Source organism: Ceratotherium simum, chromosome 26 (assembly GCF_057802395.1).
Source record: "Ceratotherium simum simum isolate JZ-2026a chromosome 26, ASM5780239v1, whole genome shotgun sequence".
NCBI lineage: Eukaryota > Metazoa > Chordata > Mammalia > Perissodactyla > Rhinocerotidae > Ceratotherium > Ceratotherium simum.
The window spans coordinates 26219981-26239556 of record NC_141925.1 but is presented as its reverse complement, the minus strand read 5'-3'; the positions used below and the strand labels follow the sequence as shown (position 1 = coordinate 26239556).

General features: G+C 43.8%; 2 protein-coding genes and 1 pseudogene across 3 annotated transcripts; all 3 read left to right on the top strand.

Annotated features, from left to right (window-relative positions):
- The first annotated feature begins 4485 nt into the window (after positions 1 to 4485).
- Positions 4486 to 6795, top strand: NUPR2 (nuclear protein 2, transcriptional regulator). The gene is made up of 2 exons (XM_004439492.3): positions 4486 to 4803; positions 5138 to 6795. The coding sequence occupies exon 1, from the start codon at positions 4501 to 4503 to the stop codon at positions 4795 to 4797; it is 297 nt and encodes a 98-aa protein (XP_004439549.1). The 5' UTR covers positions 4486 to 4500; the 3' UTR covers positions 4798 to 4803; positions 5138 to 6795.
- A 3078-nt stretch (positions 6796 to 9873) lies between these two features.
- On the top strand, positions 9874 to 14749 carry CHCHD2 (coiled-coil-helix-coiled-coil-helix domain containing 2). 2 transcript variants are annotated; one of them, XM_004439493.3, is made up of 4 exons: positions 9874 to 10032; positions 11690 to 11939; positions 13446 to 13602; positions 14442 to 14749. In XM_004439493.3, the coding sequence occupies exons 1-4, from the start codon at positions 9983 to 9985 to the stop codon at positions 14450 to 14452; spliced, it is 468 nt and encodes a 155-aa protein (XP_004439550.1). In that variant the 5' UTR covers positions 9874 to 9982; the 3' UTR covers positions 14453 to 14749. The 2 variants fall into 2 exon arrangements, with proteins under 2 accessions (XP_004439550.1, XP_087273517.1); XM_087417391.1 differs by lacking the exon at positions 9874 to 10032 and adding an exon at positions 10245 to 10327.
- A 94-nt stretch (positions 14750 to 14843) lies between these two features.
- LOC147913638 (uncharacterized) lies at positions 14844 to 19561 on the top strand (annotated as a pseudogene).
- The last annotated feature ends 15 nt before the right edge of the window (positions 19562 to 19576 follow it).

Genomic DNA, 19576 nt, shown 5'->3' with positions numbered 1-19576 from the left:
AATTGATTGCTTTTCTCATGTTTTCTTTTATTAAAGTATAATTGACATATAACATTATATTAGTTTCAGGTGTATAACATAATGATTCGATATTTTATACTAATGCAATGATCACCACAATAAGTCTAATTAATATCCATCACCATACACGATTACAAAAAATTTTTTTCTTGTGATGAGAACTTTTAGATCTACTATCTTAGCAACTTGCGAGTATGCAACACGGTATTATTAACTATAGTCACCATGCTGTACATTATATCCCCATAACTTATTTATTTTATAACTGGAGTTTATTGATTTTCTTATGTTGAACCATTCTTGCATTCTGAGAATAAATCCCACTTGGTCTTGGTGTATAATCCTGTTAATATGCTACTAAATTTCATTTGCCAGTATTCTGCTGAGGATTTTTGCATCAATGTTCATAAGGGATATCAGTCTGGAGTTTTCTTTTCTTGCAGTGCCTTTTTCTTTGGTATGAGGGTAATGCTGACTTCATAGAATGAATTAAAATGTATTCCTTCCTCTTCAGTTTTTTGGAAGAGTTTGAGAAGGATTGGTGTTGATTCTTCCTAAATGGTTAATAGAATTCACTAGTGAAGCCATCTGGTCAAGGGCTTTTCTTTGATGGGAGGAGTTTGATTACTGATTCACTCTCCTTACTAGTTATAAATCTATTCAGCTTTTTATTTCTTCATGATTCAGTCTTGGTTGGCATGTATTTCTAGCGATTTTTTCTGTTTCATCTAGGTTACCCAATTTGGTGGTGTAAAATTGTTCATAGCACTCTCTTATAATCTTTTTAATTTCTGTAAGATTGGTAGTAATGTCCCCATTTTAATTTCTGATTTTAGTAGTTTGAATCCTCTCTTCTTTTCGTAGTCAATTTAACTAAATATTTCTTAACTTTGTTGATGTTTTCCCAAGAACAAACTTCTGGTTTTATTTTTCCAATTGTTTTTCTATTTCTCTTTTTTATTTATCTCCACTCTAATCTCTAATATTTCCTTCCTTCTGCTAGCTTTGGGGTTAGTTTGCTTTTCCTTTTCTAGTTCCTTAAAGTGTAAAGTTAGGTTGTTGATTTGAGATCTTTTTTTAACGTAAACAATTTACAGCTATAAATTCCCCTCTTAACACTGCTTTTGCTGCATCTCATAAGTTTTGGCATATTGTCTTTATGTTTTCGCTTTTCTCAAGGTGTTTTCTAATTTCTCTTGTGATTTCTTCTTTGATCCATTATTTGTTTAAGAGTGTGTAAGTTAACTTCCACATATTTGTGGATTTTCCAGTCTTCCTTCTGTTATTGATTTCTAGTTTTATTCCACTGTAATCAGAAAAGATACTATGTTTGATTTCAATATCTCTAAATTTATTAAGACTTATTTTGTGGCCTAACATATGGTTATCCTGGAGAAAGTTCCATGTGCACTTGAGAAAAATGTGTATTATGCTGTTGTTGGTTCAAGTGTTCTATACACGCTGTTAGGTTCAATCAGTTTACAGTGTTGTTCAAGTCTTCTACTTTCTTACTGATCTTCTGACTGGTTGTTCTATCCATCAATACCCATAGTGGGGTATTGATGCCTCCGACTATTATTGTAGAGCTGTTTAATTCTATCATATGTTTGCTTTGTATTCTTTGGATCTCTGGTATTTGCTACATATAATTATTATATCTTCTTGATGAATTGACCCTTTTATCAATATAATGTCCTTCTTTGTCTCTTGCAACTGTTATTGACTTAAAGTCTATCTTGTCTCATATTAGTATAGTCACCCTAGCTCTCTTCTGGTTACTATTTACATGGAATCTCTTTTTCCATCCTTTCATTTTCAACCTATTTGTGTCCTTATATCTAAAATGAGTCTCTTGTAGACAGGATACAATTGAATCATTTTTAAAAATCCATTCTGCCAATCTATGCCTTTTGATTGGGGAGTTTTATCCATTCATGTTTAAAGTAATTACTGAAAGGAAGGACTTACTTTTGCTATTTGTTATTTGTTTTCTGTATATCTTATAGTTTTTTTGTCCCTCGTCTCCTTTATTACTGCTTTCCTTTATGTTCAGTTGATTTTTTTGAATGATACTTCCGATACCCTTCTCCTTTCCTTTGTGTGTGTTCTATAGATATTTTCTTGTAGTTATTTCCTTGTGGTTACCATGGGGATTGCATATAACATCCTGACAAACTATTTTGAATTGATACCAACTTGACTTCAATCACACACAAAAAAACACTCCTATACAGCTCAGTCCCCTCCCCCACACTTTGTTACCGATATCACAAATTATATCTTTATGTGTTGTGTACCCATTAACATAGATTTATAATTATTCTCATGCATTTGTCTCTTAAATCCTGAAGAAAATAAAAAGTGGGGTTATAAACCAAAATTATAACAATACTGGTTTGGCCATGCATTTACCTTTAACAGAGATCTTTATATCTTCATATGGCTTCAAGCTACTGTCTAGCATCCTTTCATTTCAATCTGAAGCATTTCTTGTAGGATAGATCTAGAGGTAATGACCTCCCCCTTCAGCTTTTATCTGGGCATTGTGGTTATATAAGAAATGTCTAGTTTTTTAGAGCTGTATTTTGAGATACATAGGGATAAAATGACATAAGGTCTGTGATTTGATCTAAAACGCTGCAGTAAAGGAAACAGGGATACATAAAGCAAATGTGACAGGATCTTGATAATTAGTGAATCGGAGGATGGGACTTGGGAGTTCATTGTTCTGTTATTTTCACTTCTGAGAATGTCTGAATATTTTCATAAAGACAAACTCTAAAGAGATTTTTTTTTTCTGGAAGATTCACCCTGTGCTAACATCTGTTGCCAATCTCCCCCCCACACCCCGCTTTTTTTTTTCGCTTGAGGAAGATTAGCCCTGAGCTACCATCTGTGCCAATCTTCCTCTATTTTGTATGTGGGTCACTGCCACTGCATGGCTGACCGAGTGGTGTAGGTCCAGGCCCAGGATCAGAACCTGGGCTGCGAAAGTGAAGTGTCCTGAATTTAACCACCACACCAGGGGCTGGCCCCTAAAGCGATTTTTTAAAAAGAGTTAATGCATGGGAGAGTGGTATAGGGATAAATACTAGTTTCTCTTTCCCAACAGCAGATGTAAGACATGCGAGTGGAAGAGAAAATCCCCTCAGTGTTTTATTAAAAACACTCTCCTGGGACTTGTCCATTTAAGGAACCACCAAAATTGCCCTCAGAGCGTGGTATGTAGGCCTCGCCCCACCAGGGATACAGCTTCCGAGCGCTGAAGAAATAACTCAAATCGGCAACCTGGTCCCAGACGGAAACTAAGCAAGATCAAATATCTGAGAAGGCCTCTTGTTTTTTTAAAATAGGGAATTATTTTGATCATTAAAAAGAAAATACCCGAGGGAGTAGCTGCAATTTTCCTGGGAAGAGAATTATCTGTGCTAGTTAAACCAAACCAAAACAAAGGCCTTCTTCGCAATAGCTCCCTGAGAGCGTCTAGGGAGGCGGTAATTAGGTAATTAGACCTGGGAGTCGCCGCAGAGCCTGGGCTGCCGCGGGGGGTAAATACTCCCGCTCCGCGGTGGCGCCGCCCTCGGGGAGAAGGTAGACCGCCTTTTCTGAGCGCGGTTCACTCGGCCGGACTCCTCGCGCCTCCGCCGCCTCGTCGAGCAGCCTGCCCCCCACGCCCAGGGGCCGGGCGCAGCCGGCACCGGCGGGCGGGACGCTTGGCTTGCGCTGGTCGATCGTCTCACCCTTCGGCGCGGCCACTCCCAACTCTTGGCCGTCGCCCCAAACTGCCGGCGCATGAAGTTATTGCGCTTAACGTCTCCCGACTCGAGGACTTGGGCACCCGCGGATAATCCGAAATTGCGCGCGGTTCCGGGTCTTGCAGCAGGCAGGGTGCCTTTTCCTTTTGAATTGCTCGCTAATACAATTAATTCACACTCCTCATAAAAAACATGGATTGTGGAAAGGAAAAAGAACTAATGTATGTATGGCCCTACCAGCCAGAAATACTTTTACCATTTTGATGAATTTCTTTTCAGTTTTTTATATAGACAGATGTGTTAAAAATACGTTACTGGGATACCCGAGATATGTCTTCAGAAGCTAATTTTTCACTTTACATACTCACGTCATTAAACAGCCTAACAAAATGATTTTGCTGATAAAAGTCCTCCGGAGGAATGCACAGCCCCGCATTTTAAGCAGTCCCTCACTGTTGACACTTGGATAGTTTTCCATTTTTGAGCGACATAAACAAAGTGCTCGATCGGATTCTGCCAAACGTCCCTCTCGCATTAGTGGCGCACAAGCCCCGGCGGCCAAAGGGGTCACGGTTCCCGGGCCTGGAGAGCAGGGGCCTCACGCGGGGCACCATCCGGCTCTGTGACGTCGACAATAGGTCCCGCCCCCGCCGGCGGAGCCAATCGAAACGCGGGGCGCTTTCCTTCGGCAGCGCGCGCACGCGCGGGCGGGCGGCCCGACGCGATGGACCCTGCGGGTCCCAGCGCCCAGGCTCAGGCCAAGCCGCCGCCACCTGAGGCGTGGCCGGCCGTCAACTCCGAGGAGGAGCTCTACGACTGCCTGGATTACTACTACCTGCGCGACTTCCCGGCCTCCGGGGCCGGGCGCAGCAAGGGCCGGACGCGGCGCGAGCGGGAACGGCGCACCAACCGGCCGGTGCCCGGCGGCCACGAGCGCAAGATCGCGCAGAAGCTCGTCAACGGCCAGCGCAAGCGTCGCCAGCGCCAGTTGCAGCCCCGGCCGCGCACTCGCCTCGCCTGAGCGCCGGTGCGTGCGCGCTGCGACCGGCCGGGGCCCAGGGAAGCCCCGCGAGCGCCCGGCCACCCCGGCCCCCCTCCCGTCCGCCCCCTGCGACTCGACCCGGGCAGAGTCGCCCCCTCCTGAGGCTGCCCCGCGTTAGCGAGTCACACCTGAACCCCCTACACCCCCAATTTATCTCCCTGCTGCGGGTGGAATAGTAAAAACTCTACCTTTTGGAATTTTGTAGTTGGGTAGAACTGGCTAGAAAACGTCTTTTTAAAAATACAAGTGAGGGATTTACTTCCAGTACTTATGCAGGCACTAAGGAGAATAATTGATTTTTGTTTCTGATTTTCTACAGGATACCCGAAGGACCTGATAAAAGTATTTTCTCTGACTCCAGCTGTAACTGGTCCTAAGGGGGAGAGAATCCATGTTGGTCAACAGAACTTTCCGACATCGCTTAAGTTTACTGCTTCAGTATCTTTTCCTTACTGATTATTAATTAAGTAACATCCAAGTGGGTATACCTTTTTAGGGTTTTGAATTAAAAGAGAGCAGCAAGAATGGCATTTTAACTTTTTTTTTCAGTTGCTATGGTAACTCCAAGTCCACAAATATTTGAGTTCTTATGTGTAAAGAAGTCACAAAGGAATAGGGGGAGAACAAGAAAGGAATTTGTACAAGATTTCAACCCAGCTGTCATAGATTACCGGGCAGGTTTAATGTTTGTTTTCCAGAGTAGGAATATTTTAAGTTGTAATTGTGTATATTGGAACAGTTGCTAGGTTCTCTGCACTATTGATCCCACAACATCCTTTGAGGTAGACACTTCTATCTCCATTTTACAGGGGGGATTCTGCAGCACAGAGAGTTCAAGTAACTTTCCAGAGGTCATACAGCTGTTTAGGAAGACCAGGCATAACAGATACTCAAACGCATTCACTCTTTCCAGCATCACAGTCTTCCTCAACTGTAGACAAGTTCTGTGGTTCAGAACCACCCACAAACTCCATGTCCAACGACAAGAGTTGAGTTATAGTTTAAAAATTATGCAGATTATGGCAGGGTAGTTTCCTTTTCTCTTCAGTCTGCATTCAGTCAGGCCTCTGTGCCCAGCGGTGAGTCCTTGGTTAGGAGAGAAGGGTGGTGTACTGGGAGGAGCAACCTGAATATTAATCCTAGCTATGACTGTTCATCGCTCTGGCATTCAGCAAACTTCTGAGTTTCAAGTTCCACCAAGCTTCAGGTTTCTCGTTTGTAAAATGGGAATGATATTGGATTACCTTGCTGAATGGTGGATTAGAGAAAAAAATATATCAAACATCTGACACAATTAAGGACCTGGCACATAATAGGTGCTCAATAAATGGTAATAGTTTTTAAGTTTACAGAACACAATCCCTCCTTTCTAGTCACAAAGTCTTAAATTCTTTCACTACATTAATTCTTTTAAAATGTCTCCAACGTCCAGGCAGTGTGGTACAGTAGGAGTCCTGGCTTTGGAGTCAAACACCTGTATGGACTTGGGCAAGTTGCTTAAACTCTAAGCATCTGTTTCCTTACTTATAAAATGGGCTTAATACAGTATCTATTTCAAGAGTTCTTGTGAGGTATAAATGAAATAATGCATGTAACACTCTTTGTGCCTAGTATATAACAGGCACTCAAATAATTTGTAATAATGTTCCCTGTGCCACTGTTTTAGAATTCGGGATTTTTTTCCTTACCCCTAGTCTCCCTCTGCTATGTCTCAGACACCATGTCCAGATTAATCTTCCTGAAGACCATTTTAATCATATAAAAACCCTCAATGACTGCTCTACCCTTGTAGGATAAAAAGCCTTGATTCTGGGCCGGCCCCGTGGCTTAGCGGTTAAGTGCATGCGCTCCGCTGCTGGCAGCCCGGGGTTCGGATCCTGGGTGTACAGCGACGCACCAATTCTCCAGCCATGCTGAAGCCGTGTCCCACATATAGCAACTAGAAGGATGTGCAGCTATGACATACAACTATCTACTGGGGCTTTGGGGGGGGGGGAGGGGAGGGGAGCCTTGATTCCTTATATTGTGCTGGAAATCATCTATTGAATTTTCTTAAGTTTGTTTCCCACAACTTTCAAAAACACACTCTGGTTCTTGACACAGGTCTTCTGTCCTCTAAACTCACCATATTCAATTCTACTTCTTCATTTGAATCTGTGATGTCTTACTAGCATGCCCTTTCCCCCTTTACAACTGTAATCTTTCTGAAACTAATTCCACCTCTACTGATTTAAGTGCCACTTTCTCTCTCAAGCCTTCATCCACATTTAATGTCCATTCCTTTGAAATCCTATAGAACTTAATGTAAACACCACTTAACCACTTGTTTATATAGTATTTTGTACTTTTGAGTCAACAGTTAAATTCATTCATTCTTTAATTCTTTTTTGTCTGATATGTGCAAGGCACTATATTCATATAAGTATGTCTTAGTTATCCAAAGAAAATACATTTAGAGTGTAAGGACCTTAATGTCTTAAACATCTCAGTTCCTACACAATTCCTGCTGTAAAGTACAGCATACCCAGACAGGCATAAATCATGTTAAAGCAACATTCTATGAGGTGTTCTAACTAGATTTTGCTCATTTTAGATACTAGAACTTTTAAAATTTAAATATGGTCACTGTAGAAATTATATGTATTGGTTATCTTTTGCTGTGTAACAAATTACTCCAAAACCTAGTGGCTTAAAAACAATTACTTATCTTAGTTTCTGTGGGTCAAGAATTTGGGAGTGGCTTAGCTGGGTGGTTCTAGCTCAGGGTCTCTCCATTTGAAGGGAGTGTCAAAGAATTTGTGGATATATTTTACACCACTATGGTGTGTTTAGTTATTATAAGTGTGTTCATTGTAGACAAATTGGAAAATATGAACAAGTGAAAAAAAAAGAGAAGAAAGAAAGAGATCACTATCCAAAGGATAACATCACTATTTGGGTGTATATAATTCTAGTCTTTAAAATATATATGAACTTTTTCAAAATATAAACATTCTATGTATACTATTTTGTAACCTGCTCTTTCACTTAATATATTGTGAAAATACTTTTCATGTCAGGTATTCTTCCATAACATTGTAAATGGCTGCATAGTATTTCATCATTTGTATTATAACTTATTTAATTCTATATTGTATAACACTTAGGTTATTTACAGGTTTTGCCTATTTTATACATTTTGTTAAATGAACATCCTTATAGCCAATTTCTTTCCACATTCACGACTGTTTCTTAAATTCCTAGACATGGAATTTTTGGAACAGGGTTTGCACAATTTTAAAACCTCTGATATCTACCACCTGATTTAAGTAGAATTTTTATTGCAATCATCAAAAGTCCATTCAGCCAAATATCTGTATCAAATATATGTAACATATCTGCAAGAGTTCTTTGTTCAAATTTTGATCATTGTAAGTGAATTTGTTGAGAATGACCAAAATCACTATGGAATGAGAAGTTCTTTATTTTGGAAACCATTTCATATCAATATAGAGAAGCTTCTTTAATATTTTTTATAGCTGCATATTGTGTGAATGTGCCATAATTATATTTTTTTTACCAGTATTCTACTGACAGGAATTTAGGTTTCTAATCTTTTACTATCACAAAATAACCTTGTACAAACATCTAATATTCTCTCTTCAATTTAGGAATTAATGAATTAGCCAAGTATGATTAAAATTGTATCTGTTCTGGTCGGTCTGTCTTGATTGTCCAAAGTTCTGCTCACTCTGAGCGCTTCTTGTGCCAGGATGTCCTTTATAAGGTTCCTTTTCTCCATCTCTTCTTATGCATTTTCCAAAGGCAAGTACAAACGCTTATCATCTGTAAAGCTTTCATTTCTTTAAAAAGTTCTGTGAAAATAAAACTTTGTTTTTCACAAAAGGTTTTTGCATTGTTTACCCCTCGGTTCCACAAACATTCTGCTGTTGCTAGAAAGGCCGTGTTAAACTCTGCTACCTTTGGTGGAAAGGGGAAATTTCTGACTGACATCCAAGCAGAAATGGAGGTTCCACCTCTGCTTTCTCTCCTCCATAAATCCCACCCCACCCCCAAGAATGTTCCCATGAAGCCCCCTATGAAATGCCTCTAGTCAACTTTTCCTCTATCGCAGAGGCTCTAAAATGTTACTGTTAAAAGCATTTCACACCAAGTACCCCTAAAGCACGGAGCCTTGGGGCCTTTGCAATTGCTGTCCCGTCTGCCTGGAAGGCTCTTACCCATGATAAACACGGCCTGCTTCCCCGCTTCCTGAGGGACTCCGTTCAAATGCTGCCTCTGGAAAGAGTCCTGCCCTCTCCGACCTCTAACTCCCTGTCTCCCTTACTCTGCGTTTGCCTCGTGTCGTCACCACCTGATTTATGTAAGCGTTTGTGTCTCCCCTCCCTGAATTTAAACTCCATGAAGGCAGAGTTTTGTTTTATTCGGTGCTGTCATCTCCGGAACCTAGCTAACACTTCGAGATTATTCAAAACATTCGTCAATGAACGAATACTATCCCAATTATGGGCACAAGTTCTATAATATATATGAAAAGGGGTTGAAAATGTATGGTAATAACATAAATGTGAGAGATTATTTCTGTCTGAATTTAACTTCTGTTGACTGGATCCACAGACGAGAAATACAAAATAGAACCGACTCAGCTCTATCGATCCCGGGTCCTAAAATACTTACCCAAATAGGTAACTTAAGGCTGAGAAAGGTTAAGTAACTTGCCCAAGGTCCAGCGGCAGTCACGCCAGAAAGCGGACTCACTCTCAAGGTTGGATTTGACCTACCCTGTTAACACAACAGTTTGAAGGAGGCAGCGATGGTGCTTGCACTCTAGGAAGCAAACAGCTAGCCGCCCCGACTCCACTAGGCTCGGAGGACGCCGTTTGCAGAGCAACCACCGGAAATTCCGGTTTCCTAACCAGCCCTGGCGCCGAGCTCCTGACGTCAGCAGCGTACCACGAGGCGCCGCCGTGACGTCCGGCTCTTCCAGTGACCTTCAGGGCCCGCGGAGCCGTCGGCGAACGGAAGGCCTCTGCTCGTGCGCTGATTGGTCGCGCGCTGAGGCCAGCCCCGCCTCCCGCCTTCCGTTCTCCTGCTCCGCAAAGGCGTGGGGGGTCCCCTCGGAGTCTTACACGTCGTCCAGCCGCCGAGCCGCCGCGCAGTTGCGATGCCGCGTGGAAGCCGAAGCCGCACCTCCCGGGTGGCCCCTCCGGCCAGGTGAGGCCTTCGCGGGGTTTGGGGCCCTGCGGGCGCCGTGACGCAGAGGGAGGCCGCGCTGAGGCCTCGGTGCGGCTCGGGTCGGCTGGCGGAGGCCGCGGTCGGGGGCGGCTGGAGGCGGGGGCTTTGGCTGGATTTCCCGTTAGTGGCAAACTTCCTAATTTCGAATGTTCGTGAATTATTACTTAAATTACTTAAAAGCTCATTTTAAGTTAAAACAGGGAAGTTCTAGAAAGAAGTGGACTTCGTAAGTGCAAACGTCAAAAATAGCAAAAAAAAAAAATGTAGAAGAAAGGTAAGATAATCGGGGAAATGAGTGCGTTTCAGTTCAGTGAATAATGTTTGAGCACCTGCCATGAGTCATGAGCGTTCGGCTCAGTAGGGGACACAGTCACTAAAGCCTCACGTGTACATGACGTCTTCTAGTTCATAAAATACTTCAAAAATACTCTGCCCATTACATCTCATGATAACCTTAGAGATAGATGTTATTCCTGTTTTACAGAAATAAGGACACTCAGAGTAGGTGACTTGTCCAAGGTCATGCTGCCAGTAAGTAGGAAAGCCAGGTCTCAGACCGAGCCTTCTGGTCGCAGATTCAGGACACTTAACACAGTACCACATTGTTTCTCTGGACCAAGGTGGATTGTGTTCAAACAGTATGCTAGTATTGTAGGGCAGGGGTTCATTTCTGGAAAGAAGCTTGTGTATAAAGGACGGGAAACCGCATTTTTATAAAGTTATGCCAGATGCCACCTGATAGGAAGTGAAGTCATACACCTTTGACCTACCCTTATTTGAGAGAAGAGCACCCAAGGGACCAGTCTAAAAATGGGCAGAGGGAGTGTAATGTGAAGATTTTTAAAGCAGCCCTGGATATATTAGTGAAATGGTTGAAAGCATCCACATGTCCTATAGATGAGAACTAGTTGAAATTAATTTTGGTGTAACAGTTCAGGCAAGTCACTTGGACTTACTGGGCTTCAGTTTTTTAACCTGTAACATGAAGGAATTGGACTGGATTATATCCCCAGATGACTGTCGGCAGGTCTTCGTTCAAATGTTACTAGCTCCGTGAGACCCCTTGACTGTCCTAAAATTGTGACGTCCCACAGCGTGCTCTCCTCTCTTGATATTTTGTCCTTAACACTACCATATGACGTATGTTCCTTATGACGTATTTTCCTTATTTGATCCCTCAATAGAATGTCAGCTCCATGAAGGCAGAGGTTTTTGTCTCTTGTTAACAGTTATATTCCCAGCACCTACGATGATATTTATCCCTAATATTTGGATGGATGCATTCTCCAAGGATCTTTTAAACTCTTAATATTTTATAATTTTTATGAAATATTGGAATAACTGTTCTTTAAAGATACTGTGGGCCATGTGAATACATGGAAGTAGTTGGAAAAAAACCAGGAAAAGACAGTTTATACTTGATTACAACCTTAACAAAAGGTTAAAGAGAGAAAATGATGTAAATAGTTTGGCGAATCGTGTTCTGTAAAGTTTTCTTGTATGTTTATAATTTGTGTTTAATAATTTAAGATGAAAATCCTGAGATTTATTTTAATATACAAGTTTTTTTAAGTTGACAATTTCCAAACCTGGTTGGAAGTGGGAACTTCATACTTTTTGTTCTTTTCTTTCATAGCCGGGCACCTCAGATGAGAGCTGTGCCCAGGCCAGCACCAGCACCTCAGCCACCAGCAGCGGCTCCACCATCGGCTGTTGGCTCACCTGCTGCTGCACCCCGGCAGCCAGGTCTGATGGCCCAAATGGCAACCACTGCTGCTGGCGTGGCTGTGGGCTCTGCTGTCGGCCACACGCTAGGTCATGCCATCACTGGGGGCTTCAGTGGAGGAAGTAATGCTGAGCCCACGAGGCCTGACATCACTTACCAGGTAAGATTTTGGGCATTTCCTTAAACGGGTGTATTTTATGAAAAAAACATAACTTTCTGTAATTTTAGAATCCACAATGCTGTTAACAGAAAATGGTTTATCAGGGCCGGCCCCGTGGCTTAGCGGTTGAGTGCACGCGCTCAGCTACTGGTGGCCCAGGTTTGGATCCTGAGCACGCACCGACGCACCACTTGTCCGGCCATGCTGAGGCGGCGTCCCACATACAGCAACTAGAAGGGTGTTCAACTATGGCATACAACTATCTACTGGGGCTTTGGAGAAACAAAAAAAGAGGAGGAAGATTGGCAATGGATGTTAGCTCAGAGCCAGTCTTCCTCAGCAAAAAGAGGAGGATTAGCATGGATGTTAGCTCAGGGCTGATCTTCCTCACAATCATTCAATCAATCAATAAACCAAGCCACATTTGGCAGTTGAGTTAGTGCCTCAGACCAGCATCAGTAGGTACTATACAAATTGTATTTCTTCCCAAGGAGTAGAATTGTAGCAATTCAATCTGATATTTTCCCCTTATTTTAAATATTTTGTCTTGGTGACTCTAATTCATTCTCCATCTTAGTTAAGTATAGTCATGAGTCACTTAACGCAGGGGATTCATTCTGAGAAATGCGTCCTCAGGCGATTTTGTCATTGTGCAAACATCATAGAGTATACTTATACAAACCTAGATGGTATAGCCTGCTACATACCTAGGCTTCGTAGTACTAATCTTATGGGACCACTGTTGTATGTTCGGTCTTTCGTTGTCTGAAGTGACTTTATGTGGTGCGTGACTATTCAAAAATCTCTTTGGTAGCTCTGTGCTCTCTGATCTCTTACCTGACATTTGCCACTGCCCCTCTTTCTGAGGTATGTGAATTTTCTCCTCTAACGAGCATGAGTGTTTACTCTGTTGTATTTCTGGTGTACTTGAAACTTGCCCATCTTTTTTTTTTTTTTTTTTTTTTTTGCTGAGGAACATTCGCCCTGAGTAACATCTGTTGCCAGTCCTCCTCCTTTTGCTTGAGGAAGATTAACTCTGAACTAACATCTGCGCCCATCTTCCTCTATTTTGTATATGAGATGCTGTCACACATGGCTTGATGAGCAGCGCGTAGGTCCGCACCCAGGATTCAAACCTGCGAACCCTGGGCCGCCGAAGCAGAGTACGTGAAGTTAACCACTACGCCACTGGGCTGTCCCCTCATAGTCCCATTTTTTCCATGAAACTTCACTGAACCACTGGTCTTTAGATGCCCAGATAGCCATTTCACTTGATTGCATTTTTGTTCTTGAATCTTTCTGATTACAACTGAAATTTTTTTAAAGCTCATTTGCTTTCTGCCTTGAAAATTTTTTCACTTTCCATGTTATTAGATGGAAACTTACATTTGCATCTGGACTTAGTTCTGTTTCCCCAGTTACCCTCAAAGACAGTGGATACTGTTCTTTGTTCAGGTGTAAATCTGATTTCCTTTCTCAGTGGTCTTGAATGTTATGCCTTTGCAGGAACCTCAGGGAACCCAGCCGGCATACCAGCAGCAGCAGCAGTTTGGCCCGTGCCACTACGAAATGAAACAGTTTTTGGAGTGTGCCCAGAACCAGAGTGACCTTAAGCTTTGTGAGGGTTTCAGCGAGGTTCTGAAACAGTGCAGATTTGCAAATGGTAGGTGATACATCAATCCACGATTGAACTTGGATCTGCTCAATTCACTGAATGGTACTCCTGAACCCTGTAGAGCTTAGAGAGTCTGTGTTTAATAAATTAAACTGACAAGTTAGAGCAGTTTTTGTTTAAATTACTCTAAAAAGGAGCTATTCCAGAGATTTCTAGTCATTATCTTAAGCTTTTACCATTTATATTCAGAATTTGATTCTTCCTTAGCAGGTATAGATTAGTGTGCCAAATCTTTTGTGGTTACTGCATGTGAATGATCTAGCTTTAAGGCTATGAATGTAAAATTACATTCCGTTTTCACTAAAGTCTGGTGTATTATTGGCATTCTACGCATCTTACATGAGAGAAAAGTTCATTAAATTTCTCAGTGGAACTCTGAGATTTAGGCTCTCTGAAATATTAGTAGTCAACTTGTTTCTGTGTAACTTCCTCCTGTCAACCTAAGAATTCACCATCTATTTAAATGTTTATTTTCATTTGCCCACCTTTATTTAGGTAGCAGATAAGGGAGAAGTTAATTCTTTCAGGTGGTTGAACTGTGAAATGAAGAGATTCCATGTCTAAGATGATCAGAAGTCTTTGATGAAGCTAGTACCATAGTGGCTGTTTTTCTTCTTCAGGGTTCTGTCCTTAGAAGCCCATATGCCCTGTCTTTTCTCAGTTATGACAAGGGTAGAGTTAAAGTTTTGTTGATGACAGGATGCCTTCAGTAGCTTATGAAAGACACTAAGAACCTTGAGCTCTCATCCCTGCTTTCATAATTTGGAGGGCTTCTGTTTTGTTAAATATACAGCTGATGCTCTGCTAACTTACTTTTCTGTTTGCAGGATTAGCCTAATCAAGAAGTTCAGATTGAAGACATGGAAAATCGTCTCTCATGACCAAGTTAGTTTAGCATAAAAATATAATTAATAGTGAAGATATAAAGTGTAAAACCATCAGTTAAATCTCTCCTCTATGATTAATAGTTTCCTTGCATCGGAATTGCAATGGAAGAGGGTGTTCTTCTGTATAGAAGTTCATTGAGATGGTATTGAGTTTGGGGCTGGGCCGATGTTTGTGTGGCCTCCTTAAACCAGCTTCTTTGATGTTATTGTTTGTGAATTAATTAGAATAAAGTGATTTTCTTCCAAAATGTGGTGTATTTTAAGTGTAAGCTCATAAATTAGATATAGTATACCCATGCTGAACATAGGCATTTTGCAAAAGAACACATTGTCTCAGCATGTCTTTATCTAGTTTACAGTCTCTGGGTGTTAAATTAGCATCCACCAGGAGGATCTGGCAGAGCTCCCTGGAGAGCTTTTGTAGAGAAATGTGAGGAGTAGCTCACTAGCAAACATGCTGTTCATTAAAAAGCTTCCAGTTGCTCCACGCCTTGGGAGCCAGTGTTCAGTAACCTGAGCAGTAACAGTAAACTTTGTTTAAAAAACTAACTGTTGGGGCCAGCCCCGTGGCTTAGTGGTTAAGTGCACGCGCTCCGCTGCTGGCGGCCCGGGTTCGGATCCCGGGCGTGCGCCGACGCACCGCTTCTCTGGCCATGCTGAGGCTGCGTCCCACGTACAGCAGCTGGAAGGACGTGCAGCTATGACATACAACTATCTACTGGGGCTTTGGGGGAAAAATAAATAAATAAAATTAAAAAAAAAAACTTCTAATCAGGTGAATGAAAAAGGAAATGTGGGAATAGACCCATTACATGGGTGGGTTCCCTCTGGCCAGGTCAGCACTACATATCACTATTCCCCTAGTATGGCTAATTAATTGGTTGGAGATGAAAACTATTCTCTTAATATTTAGGCAGTTCCCTTGCAAATGTTTTTCTTCTACTTAAGGCACTGTAGCTTCCTCTTCCTGAAAAACAAGCTAACTGCAGTCACCCCACTCCATGTTGTCTTAAGGAGATGGACACAATTTGGGTGCATCATTTTTTTTAAATGAACCCAGGTCCATCCCTCACAACTCAAAACCACCTTCAGTTCTGGGAGTTGTCCTCCAGGCTACGTTATGCTCTGCAGTCTTCCTACTTTCAGAGGTTCTGTTACCTGATTTTTTCCCCTTTAATTTTCAGACACCTCTATTACTGCAAGGTGACTAAAGTGCTCTTGAGTGAGTGAATTATTCAGTTGTTGCCTGCTGTCCTCAGCTGTGTTCTTAGAGCACCCACTCTATGTCATCATTCAGTTCCTGAAAGGGGCCAAGAATACATTTCGTCGAGGACCTGAATGACCACAGACAATTCACTCCTGGCCAGTCCCTCAGCATATTCCCTCCTGGGTTCATCAGTGGGCTCCTTTGCCCATTTCCCTGGAGGCTTAGGACCTCTGAGTTTATAATGTTAACACCCCTTATGTCCAAGATGTGATGGTGTATGGTGGGTACCCAAATATGAATGAATCAAAGGAAGATGAACCACTGACATCAATAAAATGCAAGAGTCTGGCTCGCCTGGCCTCTCCCTGGTAGGAGCCATGGCTATGCAGAAGGGCACAGGGAATAATCCACCAGATGCCCTGGCCTTTTGCCCTAAGGTCAGAAGGGATTTTGTCATTCATTGAAAGTATAAACCAGCACGAGTCAAATCTACAGTTTAGAATCAGAAAAAAATTAGGCTTTTGACTATAAGTAAAAGGAGATTGAGGTGTTTTCATCCTTGTAGCCAGATGTTGCATCTCAATAAGCTGGAGGCCTTTATTCGTAGAGCTAAGTTGTTTCAACTCATTTCTATATAGCAATTCAGTAAAATATTTCCCCAGAGTAGAAGAAATGGTCAGCATGATAAAATGGAAAGAGCTCTTGGGCCCACATCTGGGCTTAATCTAGGCCCTCCTACTCACCTACTTGGTGACCTTGAGCAAGTTACATTCTCTCTAAAATTGGGTTAATACCAGAGTTTTGGGGTCCATGGGATAGTGTGTATGAAGTGCTTTGTAAAGTGCTAATCAAATGGGTGTTTGGGGGCTCAGCATCTGTGTGAAGCACTGTATTACCCCCACTTCATTTGGTATATTAGAATTAGGGGTTTGGAAAAAGGTAGCTTTAGAATAAGAGAGAGCAATAAGTGTCTATTGTGTGCCAGCATGTTACTTAACATGATTTCCAATTCTGTCAACCTCTTAAGGTAGAATCATACTGATAAGAACACTCACCCAAAGAGCCCAAAGTCGAACACGGTTAGAGCCCATATGCTTTTCTTGGCACATGGAACTCCTCCCAGTGGAAACTGCAGGCTGAAAACAAAATGGGTTAAGAATGAAATCATGGAGGCAGATCACAGATTCCTGAAGGAGATGTTCCCTAACCTTTAATGTCTGCATTTTGTAGGGCAGCCACACAAACTGTTTTGAAGGGGTCCAGACATCCGGGTCCCTGTGGCAGGCAGGGCTGCAGTGTGAGTGCACCAGCATGCTGAGGTGTCCCCACAGCCCTGCTCTCTGTGCACAGACATGGCTCCCAGAGAAGTGAGTGCATCCCCTGCAAGGCTGGCTTTATCTCCTCTGGGCCTGGAGGCCAAGTGAGCTTCAGAGGGAAGATTGGTCACCTCATGCTGTCCTGCCTGCTCCCACGCCACCTGAGCTTCCCTCACCCTCCGCCAGAGGTCACCCCTAGTGAGACTTGGCCACATGCTCTGTCCCTGCTGGGCCTTGGCCTGCATCCCAGGTTTGCAGTTGTGATTTATTTTTGGCATGTCAGCCTCCCGTCATCAAGTAGCAAAGCCCAAAGGAAGAGCAGCAAGATATCCTGCCCCGGCCACGAGTGTCTGCTCGGGACACACTTCAGCCCTCTGTTGTCCCCTCTCCCCCAGAGGCTCTGGGACCTTTGGGATTCCTGTCCAGGTCACTCAAGGGCCTGTGAGGACCTAACGGTGAGTAGCCGGGCCAGTGGTGGAAAAGAGCCAGGCAGCAGGCGGGGAGAGGGAGAGGCTGTGGGGTAGAGAAGACAGAGACCCCCAAATCCCTTAGACCCAGTTCTCCCTTCTAAAGGCAGATGGGCCCACAAGAGTGGCAGCATTGACTCTTGAAGGCCCCCTCCAGGGTATTTCTCTACAGAAAGTGGGTCTCTGTGACTGTGTTTTTGAACTTGCTGAGTTTGGGGGAGGGATGTTATGCTCCAAAAAGGATCAGGGTACCTTCTCCCATTTGGGGACCGTTTCTAAAGCAGTCTTGGAAAAGGCATAGGGAATGTGGTTGGGGGCAGTGGACAGAGGCACAAAATTGGCCCCAAGTTAGGCCTAGAGCAAGGGGATGGGGCACGATAAACCTCCCCTGCCCCACCCCAGGAGAGGTGAGTGCAGCCAGAACTCGGGGAAGCTCGTTGTGCCAGGGAATGGAGCCTCCAGCCAGGAAGGCATCCTGGGGTGGGTCTAGATACACCTCTGTCCCTGGAGGGCTAGGGGAAGGGAGAGGCCTGGTGCTACCCAGCTTTGGGAGGTGGGGGGCACAGATGCCCATCTTGGGAACTTAAAAGGACTTGCCAGGAAATGAGCTTGTTTTTATGGGGAACAGACACTTCTGTGCTCAGTTAGCATTGCTGACGGGGTGAATGCAGCCTATGAGCAGCCCAGGGGCCTGCTGCTGGCAGAGGAGACTGTTGTTATTCTAATCCTTCCTCTGGTGACCAGGCACCAGGCAGTGGGGACATCAGGCTTCCTGGAACAGCCAGCCCCAGTCCTGAGGCAGCCAGGGCTGCCACTTGGCCGATCAGCAAATTGGCCCCCTTGACAGGCCAGGCCTTCTTGGGCCCAGAAGGGGCGGTGGAAGTAGGGCTAGAGGCAGCTTTGGCCCTGCTGAGTGGCAGCTTGTGCCCCGTTTTCTATCTGCCTCTCCTTTCAGTAGATGGTTTTCTCCATTCCTCAAATCCTGTTCAGTACCCCGGTGGCCTCTACAAAGCTGAAGCAAAGCTGGCGAGCTCAGCTCCTCTGTGTCCAGGCCTGAGTGTCCTGGCTCTGTACTGCCCCACATTGTAGCAAGACCACTCAGGGCTAACTAGCCATCATTAGGTAGGACATGGGGCATTCTGTTGGCAGGACCCTGGAATCCAACCATCGACTCACATCTAGGGAGCAACACCTGCTACATGCCTGCAGAGGAGAGGGATGGCTGGGACATCCTGGAGAAGATCACAGTGTAATCGGGGAGATGACAACACATGCTTACAAGTGATACCAGAGGCTGGGGCCAGGACTTACTCATCAAGCTCTGCATCCCTCAGAGCACCTGGCACAGTGCTTTGCAAAGAGTATGAAAGAATGAATGAATGAGAGAGTGATTGTGACAGTCCTGGTTAAGGAAGAATGAGTGAGAGAGGAGCAGTGGGAAGCACAGGAAGCATGTCCTGGAAGAAGGGTGTTTTCAGGGTAGGACAGTTATGACTGGGGGAGATAAGGAGAGGCTATAGGAGCAGCATATTAAGAAGATGAAATCGTGAAGCTTCTCACCTTTTCCACAAGTGCAGAGAGCAGGCAGAGGAAAAGCAGGACCAGCCTCATCTCCTTGGAGAGGAAAGAAAATAGCACTTTAATTTGTCCTCTGTGGAGTTTCTCTGTGGTTCTTTCTAAAGTCAAGGGTGTGCCGGCCTCGTCAGAGATAACCTTGGGCCCCGATGGCTGAATTTCCTGCCTTGGGACTGGGACTGGGCCTGGGCCTGGGCCTGGCTGACCATCTGCCCCTCCTACCATGGGAGCAGCAGCTTACAGTGAGAACACACAGGGAACCACATGGTCACCTGGGGGTCACAAGAGTTTATAGCCAGTGGGAAGAAGCAAGCTGGGCTCTTTCCAAAGCATTTTTTCAACTCACAAACATTTATTTTGAACATTCACAATAGGCCAGCCCTGTGCCAGGAGACACAAAGATGAGTGAGAAACGGTTCCAGCCCTCAAAGAACATATCCCTTAGGTCAGGGAGGCTGACAGCTTCTTTCTGTTCCCCTCTCAGAGCCCCTCAGAATCACCCCCAAGGAG

Coding starts and splice junctions, on each gene's coding strand:
- NUPR2 (XM_004439492.3), top strand. CDS start 4,501: ATGGACCCTGCGGGTCCCAGCGCCCAGGCTCAGGCCAAGCCGCCGCCA.
- CHCHD2 (XM_004439493.3), top strand. CDS start 9,983: ATGCCGCGTGGAAGCCGAAGCCGCACCTCCCGGGTGGCCCCTCCGGCC. Junction 10,033..11,689: donor CGGGTGGCCCCTCCGGCCAG/GTGAGGCCTTCG, acceptor TTTCTTTCATAG/CCGGGCACCTCAGATGAGAG. Junction 11,940..13,445: donor GGCCTGACATCACTTACCAG/GTAAGATTTTGG, acceptor ATGCCTTTGCAG/GAACCTCAGGGAACCCAGCC.